The sequence below is a fragment of the Aulonocara sp. 'chitande type north' Nkhata Bay genome, linkage group LG3 (assembly GCF_057382095.1).
Source record: "Aulonocara sp. 'chitande type north' Nkhata Bay isolate Kocher_YH1m ecotype deep benthic linkage group LG3, A_spYH_male_GT1.1, whole genome shotgun sequence".
In the NCBI taxonomy this organism is placed as follows: Eukaryota; Metazoa; Chordata; class Actinopteri; order Cichliformes; family Cichlidae; genus Aulonocara; species Aulonocara sp. 'chitande type north' Nkhata Bay.
Window position 1 is genome coordinate 73,958,772 of NC_141346.1, and position 25,075 is coordinate 73,983,846.

The window sequence follows — 25,075 nt, forward strand, 5'->3', positions numbered from 1 at the left end:
ATCTATCAGTCGTTTCATGAGATGAAGTCATCAGCAGACATTTGTTCTGACTGTGTGATGAATGTCAGAACGTCAGGGCTCTGCTTTAGTCACTGCTTGATGATCATTGGCTCATTGTTGAATCCAGGGCCCAGTCTGACCTCTGACCTTTGCTGCAGGTCTTCTGTGTTATCTCCACTTTCATGTCTGATCTTCTACTTGTAGTCCTGTGTCTACATATACAGTGGCTTTCAAAAGTATTCGGCCCCCTTGAACTTTCCCACATTTTGTCACATTACAGCCACAAACATGAATCAATGTTATTGGACTTCCAGGTGAAAGACCAACACAAAGTGGTGCACACGTGAGAAGTGGAACGAAAATCATACATGATTCCAAACATTTTTTACAAATAAATAACTGCAAAGTGGGGTGTGCGTAATTATTCAGCCCCCTGAGTCAACACTTTGTAGAACCACCTTTTGCTGCAGTTCCAGCTGCCAGTCTTTTAGGGTCTGTCTCTACCAGCTTTGCACATCTACAGACTGAAATCTTTGCCCATTCTTCTTTGCAAAACAGCTCCAGCTCAGTCAGATTAGATGGACAGCGTTTGTGAACAGCAGAAATTGAAATTGAAATTACAGTGAAGTCAGCTAGAAACTTACAGTGACGTGGACATCATGCAAAGACTGCCAGACTCTGTAATACTGCAAATGATCAGTGACTCAGGTTAACACTAAACTTTAAACGGCACCTCTGTGTCTCTGTGTGCTGAACATCTAGGATTGAGTCAGGCTGCATCAGCTGAAGCTGTTATTTGTATATATCAGTATTTTTTTATTCAGGTGTGGGGAAAATACGTAAGACTGCAGTGAAGCGATGCACCAGATGAATCCCTGGCCAAAGGTATCGTACTCAAATCAGACTACTGATCCAGCCACATCAGCCTTTTGTGAGGTCTGTTTAAAGTAGACTAAAAGTGAACTGCAGGTTCCTGAGAGGTGGACTGTGAGCACAGAAACACATGTTCATACATACAGCTGCAGCAAACTTACATTAATTTTAAATAGATTTGTTACTCTGATGTCTGTCTCTGTGTTAGTCCTCTGACAGACTGGTGACCTGTCCAGGTGTGCTCTACCTACTACTGGGACAGGTTCCAGCCTCTGTAATAGAAATGTTCTGTTATTCTCATTTAAAGTGTTTAAGTGCTTATGCATATGCTTAGTTGTGACACTGTTACTGTTCAGTGAAAGTTGCTAAAACTAGATGAACTTACTTCAGCAGTTTGAGAAAACAACTCCCTTTACAGGTGCTGATAAGGCCAAGGGCACAAAACAGCACAACCATTGATGCGTTAGGTTTCATAGCGAGACACGTGAAGTGTGGTAGGATCAGTTTGTAACTTCCTCCCTCTTCCTTGGAATGCATAAAGGAGGAGGAGCACGACCTCTGTGGCAGCGCTGACATGACTGAACTGTGATGTTTGATGTGTGTTGGCGCAGTAATAAATAGCTTGATCACAGCTCTTTCTGTGTTGCAGACTTTATTTAAAAAATTCCTCGAACCCCCCCCCACTGTGAACCTGAATTGAATATTCAGAAGACATTTGTTTAAATAGTTCTACAAATCTGAGCTGTTGGTGTGTCCTTGGATTGTGTGGTAATAATATTAGAGCCTGCAATCTTTCTTACTGGATCTCTACTATGAGTCATGTTACCTGAGATTAGTTCTATGTTTACCTGTCAGCCTGGACGAATGTGCTGTGTGAAGAATGTAAATGACATCAGATCTGAACTGCTTACATCTAAGGAGCCTGTTCATATTTAATTGTAATATGAACCAATGATTTTCTGATTGATTGCTGATATATACAGTGGGGCAAAAAAGTATTTAGTCAGCCACCGATTGTCATCATTTTAGGTGGGGGAACTTGCACAGAGGTCAGTAATTTGCACCAGAGGTACACGTCAACTGTGAGAGACAGAATGTGAAAAAAAAAAATCCATGAATCCACATGGTAGGATTTGTAAAGAATTTATTGGTAAATCAGGGTGGAAAATAAGTATTTGGTCAATAACAAAAATACAACTCAATACTTTGTAACATAACCTTTGTTGGCAATAACAGAGGTCAAACGTTTACTATAGGTCTTTACCAGGTTTGCACACACAGTAGCTGGTATTTTGGCCCATTCCTCCATGCAGATCTTCTCGAGAGCAGTGATGTTTTGGGGCTGTCGCCGAGCAACACGGACTTTCAACTCCCGCCACAGATTTTCTATGGGGTTGAGGTCTGGAGACTGGCTAGGCCACTCCAGGACTTTCAAATGCTTCTTACGGAGCCACTCCTTTGTTGCCCGGGCGGTGTGTTTTGGATCATTGTCATGTTGGAAGACCCAGCCGCGTTTCATCTTCAAAGTTCTCACTGATGGAAGGAGGTTTTGGCTCAAAATCTCACGATACATGGCCCCATTCATTCTGTCCTTAACACGGATCAGTCGTCCTGTCCCCTTGGCAGAAAAACAGCCCCATAGCATGATGTTTCCACCCCCATGCTTCACAGTAGGTATGGTGTTCTTGGGATGCAGCTCAGTATTCTTCGTCCTCCAAACACGACGAGTTGAGTTTATACCAAAAAGTTCTACTTTGGTTTCATCTGACCACATGACATTCTCCCAATCCTCTGCTGTATCATCCATGTGCTCTCTGGCAAACTTCAGACGGGCCTGGACATGCACTGGCTTCAGCAGCGGAACACGTCTGGCACTGCGGGATTTGATTCCCTGCCGTTGTAGTGTGTTACTGATGGTGACCTTTGTTACTTTGGTCCCAGCTCTCTGCAGGTCATTCACCAGGTCCCCCCGTGTGGTTCTGGGATCTTTGCTCACCGTTCTCATGATCATTTTGACCCCACGGGATGAGATCTTGCGTGGAGCCCCAGATCGAGGGAGATTATCAGTGGTCTTGTATGTCTTCCATTTTCTGATGATTGCTCCCACAGTTGATTTTTTCACACCAAGCTGCTTGCCTATTGTAGATTCACTCTTCCCAGTCTGGTGCAGGTCTACAATACTTTTCCTGGTGTCCTTCGAAAGCTCTTTGGTCTTGGCCATGGCGGAGTTTGGAGTCTGACTGTTTGAGGCTGTGGACAGGTGTCTTTTATACAGATGATGAGTTCAAACAGGTGCCATTCATACAGGTAACGAGTGGGGGACAGAAAAGCTTCTTACAGAAGACGTTACAGGTCTGTGAGAGCCAGAGATTTTCCATGTTTGAGGTGACCAAATACTTATTTTCCACCCTGATTTACGGATAAATTCTTTACAAATCCTACCATGTGAATTCATGGATTTTTTTTTTCACATTCTGTCTCTCACAGTTGAAGTGTACCTCTGGTGCAAATTACTGACCTCTGTCATCATTTTAAGTGGGGGAACTTGCACAATCGCTGGCTGACTAAATACTTTTTTGCCCCACTGTATGTATATGTATATATATATATATATATATATATATATATATATATATATATATGTACTACACCCAGCACGCCCCTGCGGGCGGTTTATCCTTCAAGCTCGGGTCCTCTACCAGAGGCCTGGGAGCTTGAGGGTCCTGCGCAGTATCTTAGCTGTTCCCAGGACTGCGCTCTTCTGGACAGAGATCTCCGATGTTATTCCCGGGATCTGCTGGAGCCACTCGCCTAGCTTGGGAGTCACCGCACCTAGTGCTCCGATTACCACGGGGACCACCGTTACCTTCACCCTCCACATCCTCTCGAGCTCTTCTCTGAGCCCTTGGTATTTCTCCAGCTTCTCGTGTTCCTTCTTCCTGATATTGCTGTCATTCGGAACCGCTACATCGATCACTACGGCCGTCTTCTTCTGTTTGTCTACCACCACTATGTCCGGTTGGTTAGCCACCACCATTTTGTCCGTCTGTATCTGGAAGTCCCACAGGATCTTAGCTCGGTCATTCTCCACCACCCTTGGGGGCATCTCCCATTTTGACCTCGGGACTTCTAGGTTATACTCGGCACAGATGTTCCTGTACACTATGCCGGCCACTTGGTTATGGCGTTCCATGTATGCCTTGCCTGCTAGCATCTTGCACCCTGCTGTTATGTGCTGGATTGTCTCTGGGGCATCTTTACACAGCCTGCACCTGGGGTCTTGCCTGGTGTGATAGACCCCAGCCTCTATGGATCTTGTACTCAGAGCTTGTTCTTGTGCTGCCATGATTAGTGCCTCTGTGCTGTCTTTCAGTCCAGCTTTGTCCAGCCACTGGTAGGATTTCTGGATATCAGCCACCTCCTCTATCTGCCGGTGGTACATACCGTGCAGGGGCCTGTCCTTCCATGATGGTTCCTCGTCTCCCTCCTCTTTCTTGGGTTTCTGCTGCCTGAGGTATTCACTGAGCACTCGGTCAGTTGGGGCCATCTTCCCAATGTATTCTTGGATGTTCCTTGTCTCATCCTGGACTGTGGTGCTGACACTCACCAGTCCCCGGCCCCCTTCCTTCCGCTTAGCGTACAGCCTCAGGGTGCTGGACTTGGGGTGAAACCCTCCATGCATGGTCAGGAGCTTTCTTGTCTTTATGTCAGTGGCTTCTATCTCCTCCTTTGGCCAGCCTATTACCCCAGCAGGGTACCTGATCACGGGCAGGGCGTATGTGTTGATGGCCCGGATCTTGTTCTTACCATTCAGCTGACTCCTCAGGACTTGCCTGACCCTCTGCAGGTACTTGGTGGTTGCAGCCTTTCTAGCGGCCTCTTCATGGTTCCCATTTGCCTGCGGGATCCCCAGGTACTTGTAACTGTCCTCTATGTCTGCAATGTTGCCTTCTGGTAGTTCAATCCCCTCTGTTCTGACTACCTTCCCTCTCTTGTTACCATCCGACTACACTTCTCCAGTCCGAACGACATTCCAATGTCATTGCTGTATAGCCTGGTAGTGTGGATCAGTGAATCGATGTCTCGTTCACTCTTGGCATACAGCTTGATGTCATCCATGTACAGGAGGTGGCTGACAACTGCTCCGTTCCGTAGTCGGTATCCGTAGCCAGTCTTGTTAATGATCTCACTGAGGGGGTTCAGGCCTATGCAGAACAGCAGTGGGGACAGAGCATCTCCTTGGTAGATCCCGCACTTGATGGTAACTTGTGCTATGGGCTTGGAGTTGGCCTCTAGTGTTGTACGCCACATCCCCATTGAGTTCCTGATGAAGGCTCTTAGGGTCCCATTGATCTTGTACAATTCTAGGCATTCCAGTATCCAGCTGTGGGGCATTGAGTCATAGGCCTTCTTGTAATCAATCCAGGCAGTGCACAGGTTGGTCAGTCTGGTCTTGCAGTCTCGGCTGATTGTTCTGTCTACCAGTAGCTGGTGTTTTGCACCTCTGGTATTCTTGCCAATTCCTTTCTGTGTCCCGCTCATGTATTGACCCATGTGCCTGTTCATCTTAGCCGATATGATGCCTGACAGGAGCTTCCATGTAGTACTGAGGCAGGTTATTGGTCGGTAGTTGGAGGGGACCGGTCCCTTCTTGGGGTCCTTGGGGATCAGGACCGTCCGGCCTTCAGTTAGCCATTCCGGGTGTCTCTCGTTAACTAGCAGCTGGTTCATTTGTGCTGCCAGACGCTCGTGGAGTGCAGTCAGCTTCTTCAGCCAGTAGGCGTGAACCATGTCGGGCCCTGGTGCTGTCCAACTCTTCATACTGGAGACCCTTTCTTGGATATCTGCCACTGTGATGGTTACTGGACCCTGTTCAGGGAGGTCGCTGTGGTCTGCCCTCAGATCCACTAGCCACTGAGCATTGCCGTTATGGGTTGCATCCTTCTCCCATATGCTCTTCCAGTATTGCTCCGTCTCCAGCCTTGGTGGTGCTGTTCTCTTATTGTTCCCTTGCCACTGAGAGTACACCTTTGCTGGTTCTGTGGAGAACAGCTGGTTTATTCTCCTGCCTTCTATCTCTCTGGTGTACCTCCTCAAGCGGCTGGCCAAGGCTGTGAGTCTTTGCTTGGCAGTTTCCAAGGCCTCAGGTATGGACAGCTTGCTGTATTTCTTAGGCACCTTATTTGTCGCACCTTTCTGCAACTCCGTTAGTTGGCTAACCTCCCTCCGTGCTACTTTGATCTTATATATATATATGTATATATATATGTGTATATATATATATATATACATATATATATATATATATATATATATATATATATATATATATATATATATATATATATATATATATATATATTTTTTTTTTTTTTTTTTTTTTTTTTTTTTTTTACATACATAGTTTTTTGTTGCCTTATGGTTCCAAGCGCTGTCACCAATCTTTGCATTTTGTTATTATCTCATGACACTTGTTTAATCAGCTACCATCTCTCCTGTGGACTTTTTAATGTCTACAGTCTCAGACCAACACAGCCCTGCCCTTCCCATATTAGATTCTTGATGAATGTGTGTTGTTGTTATTCAGCCTGGTTCAATGTGCCCCTTTTTAACTTTGAGCACCCGCCCCTTTAAACCTCTCTGCACAGCCCTGCACTGAACTCACTATCTTCTCCCTCTAACAGCCTCCACATGTTCTCACTGTAATTTCCCCTCATGAATGAATTTATGCTGCACTAATGTGAATGTTTGCAGGGAAATCAAACGCATTTCACACGCAGTACTCGAGCTGACTTACCTTTGTTTGAATGACGACTTGTACGCGCTGACTCCACAGATAAGGTACGAAAATATGTCAGGCTACGTCTTCAGGGTTTCTACTCCACGGCCGTATTTCATACGGGTCCACATTTCCACTGCACGCTATTTTCTGCAAGTACTGCCGCTGCGCCTCTGGACGCAATCGGTCTCTATACAGTCCGTTCTCTTTTGAGCTGCTTTTAAGCATCTTGTAATCGTCGTTCCAACACAGTGTGTTTGTTTTGATTCGTAGACCTCGAAAATGGTGCCGCGCTCCCACAATGCATTGCGGCGTGACGTCAACTCCAAAGCCCTATAGAACATGTTCTTTTTCATTGTCAAAATTATCAGGAATAAAGAAGAAAACTGATTCAAAACCTGTGGAACCTGCCAAAAAACAAGTTTTACTGCAAAGGATTTCTAGATGTGAAGGTTTTGTGGCTTTTTTCAGTTTCTAAAACAAACTCATTTGTACAGAAGGATATGAGGATGTATATGTCCGGTGGTGGGTTTTTTTCTTCTTGATTTAATGTATTCATTTATCTCTTCACTTAATCTTTCTTTATGTTTTTTTTTTTTTTTTGATTTGGCATGAGCGATTTCCGGTCCTCACTCCAAGCCAGTTGGTGGCGGTAATGCACCACATGTTCTATCACAGCTGCGTCCGAGAGGACAGGAAACGTCTGTATGCGTCTGCAAACCAGGTAACTACACTCAGCTGAGCCTCTCTGCTAGTCGTTATTAGTTGGAGGGTTTTGCGTCACTTTCTCTCGGCTTGATAAAGGGCTGTATAGAAATCTCTGGTACGTAACACGTAACGTCATTTTTAGGGAGCGTCGCAGAGAAGTGAGGCTGTTTCTTTGTTTTTGTCGAGTTTTGATTGAAGACATGTTTCCAGTCCGTTTTTTACTCGTTTGTTTTTTCATTAATAACTTTACATTATCACAGAGAACAAGAAGGCGCTTTGTTTGTCACATTCACCTTATGTCTGTGAAGGTTCTCAGTCATCCAGGTCATCGTAGTCAAAGGAGCTTGCAAAGAAAAGCGTCTGGACTTCTTTAAGTTACTTGAAGACGTTTCACCTCTCATCCGAGAAGCTTCTTCAGTTCTAAGGTCAAATGGTGGAGAGTCCCAGATATAAACCTAGTGGGAGTAACCCCCCACAGAGGGACAAAAGGACCCCCTGATGATCCTCTAATCACCTGAGCCAAGGTGTGAAACTGGGCGTGGGTCACAATCAGCCAGAGTTTCGGGTGAGTTCATTGTGAAACCTGGCCCCACCTTATCATGCGAATTCCTGAGGTCAGATGGCCCAGGATGTGAGTGGGCGTTAAGGCGTCTGGGAAGGATCTCAAAACTGGATTATAGATGGCAGAGAGTTGGTGTCGTAAACCCCGCCTCTGTTCAAAGATGGTTGCTCACAGTGGACATAGATGCTTCTTTCACTCCTCTTTCAAACCATCTGTCCTCTCTGTCCAAAATGTGAACATTAGCATCCTCGAAAGAGTGTCCTTTATCCTTAAGATGCAGATGGACTGCTGAGTCTTGTCCTGTGGAGGTGGCTCTTCTATGTTGTGCCATGCGCTTGTGAAGTGGCAGCCACTTGGCAGCCACAGTGATAAATGGCTGAGATGGCTGCAGCTGTACGTGTGAGGTACCTACATATTTCAAGATGAATTTGCAGAGATGTCATGTTTGGTGCTTACAGACATCACACTGCATTTTGTGATTTCGTAGCTATTGTTGTGATATTTTGGAGCTTCCCATGATCACCGTGACAGTCATTCATTTTAACATAACCTTTCTATTCCTTTCAGGGATCCTCATTTTTTTGGTGAGGAAGATCAGCAGCTGTGTCGACAGGCAACAGGTAACGGCATGCTTTTCTGTTAGTACTGTAGACCTTGGTCTGGTGCTCTTTTTTAGTTTAACACAGTATTTTCATTTGCCGAAGTGTAAAAAGCTTGTTCCAGGAGAAACAAACTTTAGTGAGTTCTGCAAAATGATTCCCACCATTGCACACTCTGTCAGCCTCCAGTGTGCCCTTTTTTTGTCCTTTAACTGAAGAAAGTCAGTAGTCAGAACATATGAGATAAGTGAGATCCTCATTTTGCCTGCTTATTTCAAGATACAACATTTTCACAAACTGCTGTAGGATAACCTTGCTATTTGTCTTTTCCAACACTTCTACATTCATCCATATTTCCTTGTCTGCTTCTTTCCAGGTGAAAAGTACCTGAAATGGGTGAAAGATTTTGTTTCCAAAAACAAAAGCATGTGCGTTCACCTGAAGAAGCCAAGTGGTGCTGACCTGTGGATAGAAGAGCTTGAGAACACCAAATACAACGGGGATGATGATGAAGTTAACGCCTGGGGAAAATTCTACCTTCCCGAGATTGTAAAAATGCAGGTTATTGGTGTGGTAAAGGGCACCTCATGTCCATGTGACGAGCTTGTGCTGATGACGCGTGAGGACAAAAAGCTGTACGGCTATGACGGAGAGGAGCTGCATCTGGTGGCTTCCAGTTTCCTGGAACTATGTGACAAAACGATAGAGTATCCAGCATCCAAGCGCTACTACAATGGAGAGGCCTTCAAAGATATGGTGAGAAGTTAGACTGCTAAGAATAAGACTGGGGATGCCTAGTGTTAGAGATCAATCACCTGAGCTTTTCTTTGTATTGTTGTGTGTTCTGTTTAGACTGAGGAGGACTGGAAAAAAGTTAAGATGAGTGATGTGGGGAGGAAACTGCAGGAAGAACATGAAAAGCTGGTAAATGAAACCCAGTCAGCGTTCGTAAGCCTAATATCATAGGTGGGTATTGGAGCTGAGTATCATCACTGATTTCTAGAACCTGTTCAATTCCAATTCACAAGGTCCCAATTAGATTCCATTTAATTCTTACTCAGAGAGTCAGAAACATTATAATTCTGATCATTTATCAGTACTGACACTTGTGAAACTTCATCAGAGGTGTGAGCATCACAGCAGATGCTTTTGTGTCAAAGTAACTGAGGATAAAACACAAAACCATGAAGCAGATTTTCCTGGCCTAGCTTTTTACAGTAGATAACCTTAAAAATATTATTCTGCAGTAGAACAAACGCAGACGAGAACCACGACTCAACAAATGTACATTGGCTGATGCTGCTGAAGTGATTCAGAGGTTTTAATAAGAGGTTTTAATAGAGACACAGCAGAGCATTTTGCAGTTTCACTTAATTTGAAAAAAATAAATAAAATTTGGTATTGAACAGCAGAAATGAGGCTGTCTTGTCGGAAGTCATTAAAAAAAATGGCTGTAAACAACGGTAGACTGCTTCATAACAAGCAAGCGAATAATGCCAAAAACAGAGATTTGAGATGGGAAACGGTGTTCTTAAAGTACACTGAGAGAGGCAGAGAGCTGTGCTGTGTTGTTTTTCTGTGTGTGTTTTAATGGTGGTGGAAGCAAACCAGCAAAAGTAAGAGGGAATTCATGACAATGTTTATGTCAAGCGAAATGTGTCTTCTTTTGCTGCTGGTTTGGTTAGAGAGAGACAAAACGTGCAGCTTCAGGATCTGAGCAGCTTTCAGCACCAACGGCATCACAGCTCAGACTTGGATTCAGGATTAAGCCCTTTATGTTTGACTGTAGTGATTGTAGCTCTGTCCTTGTTATTAATCGCTTTAGTCAAACACAGCTATTGTTTGCTGGGATGTGTATATCCTTGACAGTTTGTATCTCAGAGTTATCAAAGACACTGTGGATAATCATCAAGAGATTGTTGTTCTCTTAATAATGACCTATTTGATTGTTTGTTTTTTCTTCTTCTTACAGATTCTGGTATTTGGCCAAAAGAGAGCTTCACAATTCTTGGCTTCACCTGTGGTAGAAAAATGACTGAAGTTATGCAACACTCTCTAAAATTAAAGCTATGCAACGCTTTAACATGAATGGCGAAGGAGTGCATCTCTTTCACTGTCTCTTCCTGTCCTCTTCTCAGTCTTTGTTGTGGCACCTCTGCTATGTGTTATAGAAAGCACTTGGAATCATGTTCAATACAAAAACACCAAACTCGTGGGATTGCCCTAGCAAGCAGTTGGTAAAAACTAATTAAAACTGATATATATCAGCTTCACTTTCTAGCTGCAAAAGCACGTTTCTGCAAAAGCATGCAGTTTCCTGTCAGCACTTTTTGGCACAGAGTGTACTCAGAGTTAGGCCTTTCTTATATAAGGCAATATAATCAGCATATAAACATTTAAGATGATAAATTTAAAGCTCAACAGTAACTGCTATAAATATTATAACTACACATGTAGTGCTTTTGCTTAAGTAAATTATAGTTGGGATCATAATAAGAAAACATGTTTTTATTTTCTGTGTACCCTGGGTACAGACCAGTATAAAAATGGGATTCTTCCCAATAAATGCTGTCTGATAATGCTTCATATTGCATTAAACACTAGATATGTAAGCAAACAAACAAAAACCCATAGAAGCCAGTTTTAATTATTAAATGTGACAATTACATGGAGATGGAAAGTAAACATGCTTATACACGTCTCTGTGATTACAGAAAATCCACACAGATGCTGTCAGAGCAGAGAATCTTTGATTTATCAGAATGATGAATGCAAATGATTTCATGAAATCTCACTCTTGTTCTGGGTTGTAAAATTCACCTGTCCAGTTAAACCGAATCCTTTGCAACACAGTTCTAAGAACCCTACCAACCTCATCCTCAGCTTTCTGCCTGTTATCCTTTTCAGCTGAGTATTCATCCACATGTGTTTCAACTTCTCTCTCATTTTCAAGCAAATTGCTCAGGCTCTCAGCTTCAGCACAGTTACCATATGGCCACTCTCTGAGGTCTTCTGTGTTCAAGCCAAACAAATTCTTACATGATCTGCAAGGCTTCATTCTGGCACCATCACGGAGACAAAAAGCCTCACACCTGATATTTCCAGGTACTTCAATTGTTCCATCAGAGTAATCTTTCTGGACTGTGTTTGGATAATAGGTCATCACCGCACCAGATACATATTTATGCCATTTGCTAAGACAGGAGGCAGCAATCATAATTTTCCCAGCGTTAGGACCTTTGGTGGACATGGAGACTCCGCAGTACCTTTCTGATTTGTTGGTTTGGGATTTTTGAGAAATGCAGATGGTGGACGAGACGAAAGCTGTTTTTTTATTATTCTCTTCTAAGTCCAAGTCTGTGAGGAGATCTTGCAGACTCTGCTTTATTTGCTCTTCATTCTCTGAGTTATTTTGCAGGACGATCTGAAAACAGTTACAGATCTGGTCAAAGTGTTGCACCTGATTATATAGTTGTTTTTCATAGAAAGTTGATCAACATGTTTGTTTCGCTGCTTGACTTATTTAACTATGCAGGACCATTGGATGCTTTTGATTTAGACATTTTAAGATAGGGGTGAAACATGTCACAAAAATCTATTTAATTTTAAATCAATAAGCAAAAATCCATCTTTGTTCTCACTAATTTATAATTAAATTTGCTAATTGACCTTTTTTTTTTTCTATTTTGCTATGCCGGGCTGTCAAAACACGCTGAATTTAGAGTCTTTGAGCTGACTTAACAGATCCAGCAGCTACACAGTGACAGCATCATATACGCCTTGAAGACTGTAAGCATCTCCAATAATGAGTCTGTTTGACATTATTTAGAACTAACAAATTCTGAAGCAAGTCTCCAGCTCTCCTGCAGTCTCTGTGTTTGGTGGAGAAGTATAGCTAGAAGCATATGTTGAAGTATAAGGTACAGTATGGATTTTCTTTGGATTTCTCAGTAAAAAAGCACTTTGCATTATACTTTCCTAAAACCTGGAAGTTTGTCAGATTGACTGAAAATGTGAGAAGAGTTATCTTACCATGTCGAGCACACAGGAGAAGGGACTTCGCCTGGGAAGCTGAGTCGAATACAACTTAAAAGGCCTGGGATATCTTCTCATTAAAGAACCCAAAACAAAAGGATTAGGGAAGATTTCTTCTGGAGAAAAGGGGATGTTGTTGATTTTGCCCAGAAACAACATGCTGTGAAGGATCTGTTGAGTGAAAACATATTTGCTTATTGTTAGTAGTGATAAACAGGACTGTCTTAAAAGTGTCAAAGGTAACACACCTCATCCACCAAGTGTTGACTTCCCGGAGTCATGTAAGAGCCCCGAACCATCCTCTTGGTAATCTTGTAGGCATTAGTTTTGAACCTCCTTTGAGAAATTGTTGTCTTCTAAAATGATAATGATCGAGCAGTTAGGGATTTAAAAACACAGGAGATCTGATAACTTTGGCTACAGCAGAGTCTGCAGACATACCTATTTTGCTCTTGGTCGGCCTATTTTAAACATGAGAGAAAACATAGTTAGTGAAATGTTGATAACATACCATGACTATCATTGGTGGCTGAAAAGATGCCAGGTAGTGATGGGCAGATGAAGCCCCATGAAGCACTGAAGCTTTTCATCCAATTGGTTCACCCCAACGCGAAGCTTCATGAAGCTTCATTTGCTCTAGCAGGACACCTACTGGACGTAAAAATAATAGCTGGCATGAATTTGAAGAGTGTGGCATTTTGCACACAGCCTGTAAATGTCAACAACAAAAGGAGTGTGTAAAACATCTATATTGCAGTGATGGCAGTATACTGTGTATATTTATGCTGGCAGTATGGAAAATGATTATTTGCGGCAAAGTTCGAACCGCTTCATGAACCAGTCACGTGGTACAGCCGGGCAGCGAGGCTTCGGACGTCATCATTTTCAGCTCCTCCCATAAATGAAGCAAGCCTCGATACGCGCTTCGCGGAAACGCCCCCTCCATTACTCGACACACGCTCCGAAGCCTCGATACAGAACGTCCCATCACTAATGCCAGGTAACAAGTGAAAAGCTGCTACTTACCATCGCCACAGTCTAAGAATGAAACAGGAAACACTGAGCGAGTTGCCTCCATCTTAAAGCTGTTGATCATGTGATTTAAAGGAAAGCCACACCCAGCTCTTTCCTGGAATTTTACTCGACTGTAGAAAACTGCTCCATTTGCCCCGCCCACCCATGATCTTTAATATCTACCAAAAACAACCTTTTGGTTGTCAGTAACCAGCCGATCGTTTTCGCGATTAAAAAGTGGCTTTTTGCGGCGGCGTTCCCACCGCGAGCAGAACTCCGGCTCAAAAACCGCTGTTTTTGAACACTTTTATTTACTTAAGCATTTTAATGGGCTTACTTTGAAACAAAGTGCGATTGAATGATTATTGTTATGTGTTGCCTTGAATTCGGCTATGCTGTCTGTTAGACAGCTGTTTTTCTTTATTGTTGTTTTTGTATTGTTTGTAGCGAACGCTACTGGAATGTATAGATTAAGCTACGTAGCCAAGATAATTAATAATTTAACTGTTGTACATTGGTTGATGATGATTTGCATTGTTACATAGGCTTGCAGAAAAATATATTTGTTTACCGGTAAACTGAATCGAACTTGATGTGCTAATGGACGTTTTTCTGACCTACAGGTCAGGTTTTGTTCCCTCCCTTTGAATTAATCTTCTTCATATTGAAGTGGCGAGCCGGTAGGACCATTCTTTGTTTCCCCTCTTTCCCCCACTTAGCCGTCTTTGGATTACGGACATATTTCCCCATTTGTATGAAGCTGGACTCTAAGGAGGAATACCTTAAAAGTGAACTTTAAAAAGAAGAGGACCAAAAAGGACTTTTGCACAGAAAGATCACAGCATTGATTTATTATTTAATTGTGGGCATTTATGTTGTGTGTTGTGTTAATTATTTTGTTCCATTTCCCCTGTCCTCCATTTATTCAATATATTTTTGGTACAAGATATTGCAGTCTTTGGTCTCATCATTCACACCATCTAGGCTCCATAAAGAACTATTTCTTCTGCGCGTCAGTCAGTAAACTCATCCATTGAAATAAACTAGTCCTTAAATAACTTTGAGTTACACAGTGGCAAATGTAATAGAGAAAGACACAGGGCCACCTGAAATCTGTCGTCCTATCTGATTCAAAACCAACATGTAGGAGAATCTGGAATCTTTGATTTTGAGTTAAAAATAAAATATGGATAAAATGCAGAAATGTTTTTACTAACATGTACTAACAGAGACTTGGAGGAGAGAGACCTAATGTTTAATAATCCACATTTCACTGTTTTACTCTTTGGTTCAGATGTGGATACTGTATTGTTCTTTCTTTGTGATTGTTTATGTTTAAGTTGTTTGTTGCTGGTTTTTAGTTTGTTTTTTGTCTGTTTGGGAGCTGACACAGTCTCTATGGAGATGGGTTTTTGGGGGGGGTAGCAGGAGGAGAGAAGCTGCAGAGAGGCGTGTAAGACTGCAACTCTGCTTCCTGGTCCCAACTCTGGATAGTCATATTTTGGGGGGTTTAATAAACTACTACTGCATGATGTAAAGCTGAAGTATTACACAGCTTTATGAACCTCCTGTTATCCTGGTAGACGAGTACAGCAACAAATCTTTTACTTGAACATCTTCTGGCTCCAATAAGCTTTGAAATGTGACCATGAAGTTAGAGACACACTGACTGAAACCCACAGCTGTGACTGTGGATCACATCCACACACAGTGTAGCTGCTGTCTCTGTGTGAGGTCTGTGTATATATGTACATATTTATGCTTATATTCATATTCTCTTATTCCCCTTTATTTGATATCCTAATTCTGTGCTGTGTAAAAGTTTGTCGGTGTTCTGCTGCTACAAACTGGATTTCCTGGAGGATAAACATGAGGGATTCATAAAGTTCTATCTCTCTGTTAAAATCCCCCAAAATAAATGAAATGTGAATTTCAGGCAGACGTGTTTTTAAAAGAGTCTCTTTAATGGAAAAATGTGTTTTTAAAACCAGCCAATAGGAGCGTCTGTGGATATCAGCTGAGGCTGAACGCAGGAACACCATCATATATAAATACACAGAATTAAATCACTAGATAAAAGACGTCATTAAATAAGGATCAAATCAACATGTCAGAGGTCAAAGGTCAGTCAGAAGAGGTGTGGTTAAACACTGGCAGTGCAGTGACCTAATGCAGTTTGGTTACCGCCACGGGAAAAGCCCCGCCCCCTCTGAGCCTCCGCTGTGTCCTCAGCACATCCAGGAGCAGCAGGTCAGAGGGGGCGGGGCCATGTCAGGACTTATTTTAAGTAAAATTTAAAGTGGAGCGACGGCAGGAGTCACACAGCAGTAACCAGCTCTGTCTGCCAGGGTCAAAGGTCAAACAAGTCCTGCAGCTGACCCACACACAGACTTACACTGATCCACAGAGAGTGATGAATCCACACATCACTCGGCTGGAGGAAGCTGGGTTTTGTTAGATTATAATATTATTTTATGCCATGTTAGACCCCTAATTAAAGATTGTGAATTATTATGTAGTTTTAGTTTGCATTATTCTCCTGAATTAGAAGAAGCTGATAACTATTGCATTAGTTAAACTGATGTGCATTATATTAAACTGCTGATTTATTGTGAATGAATGATATTGTTTTATGATGCATTATACTGCTGAGTTATAAGAAATACTGTTTGCAGAAAGTCATTGCCTTATTTGTCTGATTAGAAGAGAACATGCTGGAGTTTTCTGCCCCATCTCAGCAGGAGCAGATAAACAGGGAGCCAAGGTCGTAGCTTAGGCGCTGTGTGAGAGAAAGCATGTGAATGTTTAGGCTTTTATGATAAGGTGGAGGCACGAGAGGCTATAAGAGTTTGAGCAATGCTCCACCATTTTGAGATCTGAGGCTGTCTGCATCAGTGTCCATCTCCCACGTGTGTGATCATTAAAATCATCGTTTGACTCAACCCGACCGGACCAGTGTTGTTATTGTGGTTTTTCTCTTGTCTCCATCCCCAAATATTTTGAACCTTAACAATGATATATTTACAGGTTAGATAGTTTAGATTAGTTACTTCAACACATTTCTTATTTGTGGCAGTAAAATGTTAAATTTAAGTTATATTAATTCAAATATTATATTTTCAGCCACCTTGTGCTTTACTAATTAGTTTTACATAAATCTATTTTGTCAACAGGTTCCACACAAATGAATTAAGTACATCCAACTTATTTTTTTAAATTTCTTTTATTGCCAACACATTCAGTGAGCATTTGTGTAAACCCAGTCCAAAATAAAACACAACAGCTCATTAGGGTTAGTAATTAACAGTATGTAGACAGATGCAACATCAAGATTTTAAATTAAATGTCTGTATCTGCCAGAAATAGAAGAAAAAAAACATTGAAGACCACATAACACATTGATAAGATGACACTCAATTTGGTAAAGTAAATCCGTTGGGCATCTTTCTTTGCCTTTAGACAATAATTCTGATGGCAAAAGAGCCAAACGGGACAGGCAAAAAAAAAAAAAAAAAAGATAAGATGACACTTGAGTTATGCACATGTGATGCTAGTAAGGTCTGGAGTGTTTTTTCTTTTAGTGTCTAAAATGGATAGCAAAGTAGCTATTTGCAATGATTGCTTAGGGTCAGTCCAGTAACACAACGCCAATGAAGTGCTTTCCTTTAACAATGCAAAGTGAAGTGTCCACCTCAACAGCCACAATTAAAAAAATTAATGTAATAATAATAACAATAATAATAATAAATAGTCCACTGATATTAGCAACCAAAGAAAATTACATCACCATCCCAAATAAAACTTTAATAAAACATGCCAACATTATGGTCTAACAATAAAACAGCTTGTCAGCGTTCAGTTTTGTTGCAACAGCACAGCAGTAACCATTTAACACTTGCCACTGTCAACGTTTATTTTACCAGTGTTTGGGCAAAAAGCTTGAGTTGTAAACATTTTAACATGGAAACAATTGTTCGTCTTTAAAAGTCCGCAAAATATACATTCATCCTGTATTCCTAACTTACCCTTATTCTTAATATGTATTGCAATTACCTTTACAATGCACACAATGTAGCACAATGGTGCAGTATCATCTCTCAATTAAATCCCCCCCCCCCCCAAGAGTAAAATCTCTTAAATTGTAGTAGTTTACAAACTTTTCAAAATGTTCTAAATTTCTCTTAAATGTAATTTTCCCTTTATCTGTCATTTACAAATTACCATTTTATTCCCATTCAGCCTCCGAAAAACTTCTGTCCATCTGACAGAACATTCATCAACCAAATTAGGGTTGGCTTATTCATTCAGTTTATTCTTGAGCATCTGTACCTTGGTCAAGAGTATGCTGACATACAGATGAAGGAAGAGCTTCTGAAGTACTTCAAAGAAAGCTTTCAGTCTCGAGGTTAACTGAGATTCAGTGCATATATCCCACCCATTAAGAGTGCACATGCAGAGGCCAGGTCTTCCAGGTCATGCAGGACACACTAGATGGTTATACCCACATCGGCTGGAGGAGTGCTGGCATCAGCTCTTTCGATGGTAAAGATAGCAAGGGTAATTTGTTCCAGCTCCCTCTGAACAGCTGTAGCTTAGACACAAAAACATAGAAAAATGGCATCCAGTTTAATGAAGTAAACACAATATTAGGAACATGCACCCCAGTGGGCCACTATTTTAGACTACAGATTCAACAATAAATATAAATAGTTTGGGTATACAAGAAGATTTCCCAAAACATTTAAACAGGTTCCATGCAAATTACAACAACAACATTACAACATGCAACAACATAAGTTATTCAAAATTTGGTTTAATACAGATAAAAAACTAAACTAAAATTACCAACCAATTATTCTTTGAAGAGGATGCTTGGGTCTTCATTCAGGTAAAAAGGTAGTGCCCTGAGGACACACTCCCTCCCCTTTTCAATAGTTTCCTTCTGCAGAGAGTGGCAGAGATACAGGAAGAGAGAACAGAAATACTTTAGGATGACACAAACTCACATTATACACAAAATGAATGACATATCCACTGCACAGATAGACATGAACACAAGACCAACTAATCATCACATGGACATGAATAGTTAACCTGTTGGGCAGGGTTTCCACCACAATATATATGTCCATAATGGAGGTAAAGACAAACTAATACATCATCTTTTTTTGCATTCAAAAACTGATCTTTAACATAAAAACATTCACTTCTGGTTTAACCCGAAATTGAGGGATCAAATTTTACATATGTTTAGGTAATTTAAGTTTTCCAACGTTTTGAGTACCAAACTTTGTCTTGCTTAATATAAATGTAAGTGCACTGTGCAGCTACCATACACTAGCTGTTTAAATTTGAAAATGATCTTATTAGCCATAATATTTTGCTACCAACAGAATAACGCACCTGTGTGGCTGGGGCCAAAGTTTGTCTAATTTTCTTCCCTGCAACGCCTCCTTTTTTCTTGAAGACTTTTATGAGCTGGTCAGTGTATTGGTCAAGTTGTGTAAAAAGCCTTGGAACAAGTGGAGCAGTAGTAATCCTCACATATTCTGCTTCCACCTGAAAACATATCAACAAACACAACATACTGTACTGTAAATATACATACTATATGTACACATATACAAACTAAAACTAATGTAGTAAGACCTCATTAAAGCTATAATTTTAACACAAACATTTACACAAAATGCTAATGGAGCCATTACAGCTTTTATTGTTATTTATCAAGTTCCAAAAAATATTGATCACAGCTGATCTGAAAAGAATTTCATACCTCAGGCCCTTGAACTGCAACCTTTACAGTGGTTCAGATCTGGAGACGAAATAACAGGGGCATGGGATGGGTCACTAAAGAAAACTTAACTTATAAAACAGTTTTGTTTTTAAAAGTTCACATACCACATACAAGCTCAGCAGTACCACATACACCACATCAGTATAGGAGGGAGCAGGTAAAGGCAGGATCTGAGATTTATAAAGTAAAACAAGAAATTCATTACTTAATTTCAAGAAGCAAATTATTGTTTGAATTACAACTAAATAAAATACTACTCAGAAGAAAAGCAAGAGATTGACACTGCCATGTGCTAACTTTCTATAGAAGCAATTATCACCAGGTCTGTCCACTCATATGTCGTGAATAATTTTATTTAAAAACTTAAGTGTGTGATTTAACAAACTGTAATTTATAACTATGTTGATATGTATAACTCCGCTAGGAAACATGCTGTATTTACAGACCATTTTTACATAATACAGATTACTGATAGAGCATAACAATGGTGTCACAGTGGCTTTCGCCCTTGACTTTTTGGATTTTAAATGTCACTTTATGCTATCCTTGCTATCCTATTCGATATTTACGACTCTTGGATTACAGTAAAGGAATCCCAAGAAAGCAAATGAAAAAATAACCCCTTGAAAAAATAAACCCATGAACCCCTGTAGCTAATCCCTTAATAAAACAAAAAAAACATGTCCAGGACCCAGTAAAACTAATGTAGAACAAGCGCACGCAAACGATATAACATGTCTTGTAAGACAAATGCAAAATATAACCATGCTCGACATATAGATACTACACAACATAGTCAAAGAAAAAAATGGTCTTACCTCTCAAAGAAACAGCAGCTTGGCGCCAAAACAACGTTTTTAAGTTAAATTTGAAGTCTTGCGCATGAGCAGGCCCAAGCCGTGAAACCTTCTTGTTCTTCGCGGTTCATTACAACTGTTTTTGCATTACTGCCACCTTGTGGATATACAAGGTATATCGATCCTAATTGACTTGACTTAAATGTTATGCCATCAAGTAACACATTAGTATTATGTACGTTGAATAATAGACACAATTACATAGACTTGATTAGAAAAACATATGTTAACTTAACAAAAACATATATTTTAAGTAAAATGAAAATAAATAATTAATATACACTGAACAATCCACCTCATTCATTTTTTTGAGTGTACCACATTGGTGAGGAAATTCTGCTGAAAGCTGCAGAGAACAAGAACCTGATGTATAAGGGTTTTTAAAATAAACATCCTCCCAGATTTCCCTCCCTCTGTTGGAAACGCAGAGCCGCATTTGCAAATATGAGAGGAAGACTACGTGGGATGACCGGCGTCAGGTACAGACTGCTATACCCTGCAAAGCTGTTAGTGACCCATGGTGATGTGAGGAAAAGCTTTAGCGATCCCAAAGAGACCGTAGACTACGCGGAGAAGCACCTCTCCCACCCACCTTCAAATGTATTAAAAGCAAGGATATATCTATATGTCTAACGCTGACACAGCACTGTGTTTCTTCTTTTCCCTTTATATTCCATGTAAAGGTGAATATGGAGCGTTTATGGAGCTCATTTATTGACCAGCTGTCAGTTAGAAGGTAAGAGTTACTAGGTTAACAGAGGTTAGCAGTAACAGTACGGGGAAGTATATTGTGTTGTTCTTTTGTTGGTTTTTATTTTATCCTACTTTACTTTGTTATTTGGATTTTACCTGTTGTGAGTGCTTCCCGTAATTCTCCTTTTTCTTGCGCCGCTGCGGCCAGAGTTCACAACATTACATATTTTTGTATCTATAAAAAGGAAGCTGACACTCTCCAGACTTTATCAAAGGTGTGAGCGTCACAGCAGAGGCCTTTGTGTCAACGTAGCTGAAGACAAAACACAGAAACACATGAAGGAGATTTTCCTGGCCTGGATTTTATACAAATATTCTGCAGTACATCAAAAATGAAAGAAAACCATTAGTCAACATATGAACATCACCTCTGAAGTTACAGAGCTTTGATTGGAGACACAGCTGAGCGTTTTGCATTTTGCATAATTAATTACATAATTAATTATGTAACCATAATTAAATGGTTACATCATCTTTAAAGTCCCCAGAGATCAGGAAAAGGGCCTGAGGGTGCTGTGTTTGGAGTCTGCTGGTTACAGTGTGCAGGACCTCACAGGCTGCTGCAGCGTTAGCAGAGGGCGGGACATACACAGCTATCATAATCACGTGTGTAAACTCTCGTGGTAGATAGTACGGTCTCATGCTAACCGCTAGCAGCTCAATGTCCTTACAGCATAGCGTCTCTTTGATAGAGAAATGCCCAGAGTTACACCATCTATCGTTCACAAACACAGCCAGACCCCCTCCTCCCTTCTTACCACTCTCCGCTGTTCTGTCATAAGAGGCTCAGCAGCTAAAGCAGCACACCTGGGTCTCCCAGCCTATTAAAAGCAGCCCTTTGCTTCACCTGCTTCACTAAACATTATTATTTTAAGCAGAGTGGTGTGATTTATGTAGGCATTGCTGTGTGACAGGATGACTTTTCTTGCACACCCACCAAATGAGGGCGCACATGCTTCCACGCCCACTGGTGACTGCACACATCCTTTCAAGGAAGCATTTCATTCATCCCTAACAAATGGAACAAAACACTGTGCAGCGTGTTCAGGTTTGAACGTGGCCCTGGCCTCTCTCTGCATCCACCTGGCACATGCAACACACATCCACTCCCTGCTGAACTGCTTGTATTTGATGTGTTGAAGTTTTGGTAAAGTTTGAATAAATTCCACTTTATTTATAGGAACATTTCATCTGTGGACTCCTGCTTCCCCTCTCCTTGAGCCAGTTTGTGACGGGAACATGACATAAGAAAAGTAATTTATCCCTTTTTGATTCTGTGTATCTGGCGCTCATCCAGTGAGTTCACACTTGGCAGAAACAGACTGAATTTGTCTGGAGAACTTTGGCTTCAGCCAAGTTAGATAAACACACTGTGTCTCTGTCAAAACAGCAGTGTAGTTGTGGCACCCCTGTGAGGGAATGACCACATGAATATTATTTTGTGTAAAACACTCATGTAACGGGACATTTTTCATTGCTATATGTATTTATTTTCAGTTTCTTTAAGAGGATAGAAAATCCATGTAACAGGGATTCATTTTATGTTAGAAAGCAGTGAGGGCGGAACTTTGGTGCTTGCTCCGGGGTTTCGGGGAGCAGTAAGTGGAGCCCACCTTCCGCTGCTTCCTCAGACACGTTCTGGAGGAAAGCAGAGACGCATCGTGTCTTCCTTACTCTGCTCTTCACCTGCTTTTACAGGTCGGTACACGGTGCTCGCACCGAAAATGTTGTTTATTGTCACCATGGTTACCCACGTTAATGTGAATGGGAGAGTTAAGGCGGTCCGCCAAAGTTATTTATATGTAAACACGGGAGAAAACCAGAGGAGTGTCCCGCGCGACCGCACCGCGAGCCCGCTCGTTAGGTGGAGCGCTCGTGAAGCAGAGTCAGTGCGCTCCTATGCTCTGTGCAAACGTGTTGTAATGCTCCAATCAAATCAGTTCTGTGAGATGTGAATGTTAATAGTTCTGTTAAAGTGACTGAGTAGATTAGCTAGTGTAACACAAGCACTCTGAGCAACTCTGTGTAGCTAACAGAGGCATTCATGGGTTGATTCAACAAGCTGTGTTTCATGATGCACTAAATAGTGATTTTGCCAGTAAATTACTGGAGGGAACAAATGTAATGTATTTACCAATGCTGTTATTGAATAGAACTGTTTAGCCAGTAAGACACTGCAGAAGACAATGTGATGTGTTTATTGATATGATAAAAGGATGTAGCTGTTATGGAAAGAAGTGTGAACTTGAGAAACTGAACCAGTTAAAAAGAGTATATTTCACTGATGTTGTGAAATAAGTAAATGTAATTGATGTGAATGAGGAACCAGCTGAACAGTATATTGAAAGCTCATGTTTAGTGTTTTATAGCATTTATTTGTGTGAAATAAATCAGACTCAGACACGTTCTGGAGGAAAGCAGAGACGCATCGTGTCTTCCTTACTCTGCTCTTCACCTGCTTTTACAGGTAACATGTTTGTCATCGAGGTCTTCATCCTTGGGACCCGTAACATAGTAACTTCTTCATTGTTATACTTCTATAGTTTTCCCATTTTGTGAGCTGTGGATGTGGAAAGTGTCTCAGTGACACATCCACATGAAAACGGCGTTACCTTCGTTCATTTGCACGTCAAATGAACGAGCTGTTTGGACTTTAACGTCACAGCTGATGCTTCGATACTCGAACTCAAGAGTTCAGCTTCCACTCAGAGGTACAAGTACACACAGCAAAGATAAACGTGTACACAAGGTGGAACCCACAAGTGCACAGCTCCAACCAGAGATGGGCAGTAATCCGATTACTTTTTCCAAGAAACGAGTAAAGTGAGGGATTACTATTGCAAAAAAGGTAATTAGATTACTGTTACTTTCCCGTAAGCACGCTGCGTTACTGCGTTACTAAAACCGCAGCTGTGTGCAGATGAACAATGGATAATCTATCGAGTGTGGAGAGAGTGTGAGCGTGCAGCGTTTAAAGCGTGGAAGCACTGACCTTACTTTGAGTTTGACTCTGTAAAAAGTGACAAAAACATTAGCATCCGCTGTTCACTGCGTGGGAAGACAACATGCTCACTCACTATGTGTTAATGGGCATGCTTATTTACAGAGGTGTGGACTCAAGTCACATGACTTGGACTCGAGTCAGACTCGAGTCATTAATTTTATGACTTTAGACTTGACTTGAAAAAATGTTCTAAGACTTGTGACTTGACTTGGACTTTTACACCAATGACCTGGGACTTGAATTGGACTTGAACCGGTTTACTTGAAAAGACTTGATATTTCACCCCAAATATAAAATTTAACATGCATATTATATAGAGATTGAAAATGTGACGTCATTCACGGGTAGAACTGCAAAGGATTCTGGGAACTCGTGGCAAGCGGTACTAGCGCACGCAGGCTTTCAATTAAAATCAGTTATACAGCGATAAAAAGAAACACAAAAATGTCAAGAAGCTGTTGTATTATTAACTGCAATAGCCGGTCGCATGACAGCCACGGGAAGCCGACGGGTAAAGAGATCGGTTGTTATCGGATTACGTCGTTGAAGAGAAATTGTTCGAGCCATGTTTCCGAAGTGACAAACAGGCGACGGGTGGCCTGGATTGCAGCCATTCAAAGACCAAATATAACGTCCCAGAACACTCCAGCTCACAGGTTAGTCTGCTCCAAGCATTTCCACAAAGGTCAGTCTGCTGTTGTAGTTAATGCGTCATTTTCATAACATAATTGGTGATATAGGTTACAAGCAAGTCTGGCGCTGAACAGAAATTGTCGCGCTATGCTAATTGGTTAATTGTACATAAATAGTGAATTGTCCTGACACAATATTGCGTTTCGCTTCTGTTATTATGTCACATTGACAAAAACATATACTTTTATTCACAGGATAAAACAGTTGTTTTGTATCACTAATTGTCCAGTACGATTACAGCATACAGTATTATTGTCACTGCTACATTTCTGTGATGCTACCAGAAATTATTTCCACTACTAATTAATTACCGTTGAGCTCAAAGGTCCTATTAATAAACGGTTAAGGAATGTGTATTTATGAAGACAATTTGTGAGACTGGTAAACTTATGATACGTACG

General features: G+C 41.2%; 3 protein-coding genes and 1 long non-coding RNA gene across 4 annotated transcripts in view; 2 read left to right on the plus strand and 2 right to left on the minus strand.

Moving 5' to 3' along the window:
* Window positions 1–25,075, plus strand: part of LOC147337001 (protein NLRC3-like) — a 618,167-nt gene that overhangs the window by 33,703 nt on the left and 559,389 nt on the right. The gene's annotated exons all lie outside the window — the stretch shown is intronic.
* Window positions 11,149–13,544, minus strand: LOC147337002 (uncharacterized). The gene is made up of 4 exons (XM_086285713.1): window positions 13,068–13,544; window positions 12,805–12,912; window positions 12,554–12,727; window positions 11,149–11,945 (listed from the first exon to the last, which is right to left on the minus strand). Exons 1-4 carry the CDS (start codon window positions 13,077–13,079, stop codon window positions 11,313–11,315), a joined length of 927 nt encoding a protein of 308 aa, XP_086141839.1. The 5' UTR covers window positions 13,080–13,544; the 3' UTR covers window positions 11,149–11,312.
* On the minus strand, window positions 17,954–19,701 carry LOC147337003 (uncharacterized). The gene is made up of 4 exons (XR_015128660.1): window positions 19,472–19,701; window positions 18,974–19,129; window positions 18,420–18,512; window positions 17,954–18,161 (listed from the first exon to the last, which is right to left on the minus strand). It is a non-coding gene; the product is annotated as an uncharacterized LOC147337003 (long non-coding RNA).
* Window positions 22,508–25,075, plus strand: part of LOC147337004 (uncharacterized) — a 39,190-nt gene continuing 36,622 nt past the window's right edge. Inside the window, exon 1 of the mRNA XM_086287217.1 lies at window positions 22,508–23,444. The gene's annotated coding sequence lies outside the window, so the exon portion shown is untranslated. The remainder of the gene's footprint in view (window positions 23,445–25,075) is intronic.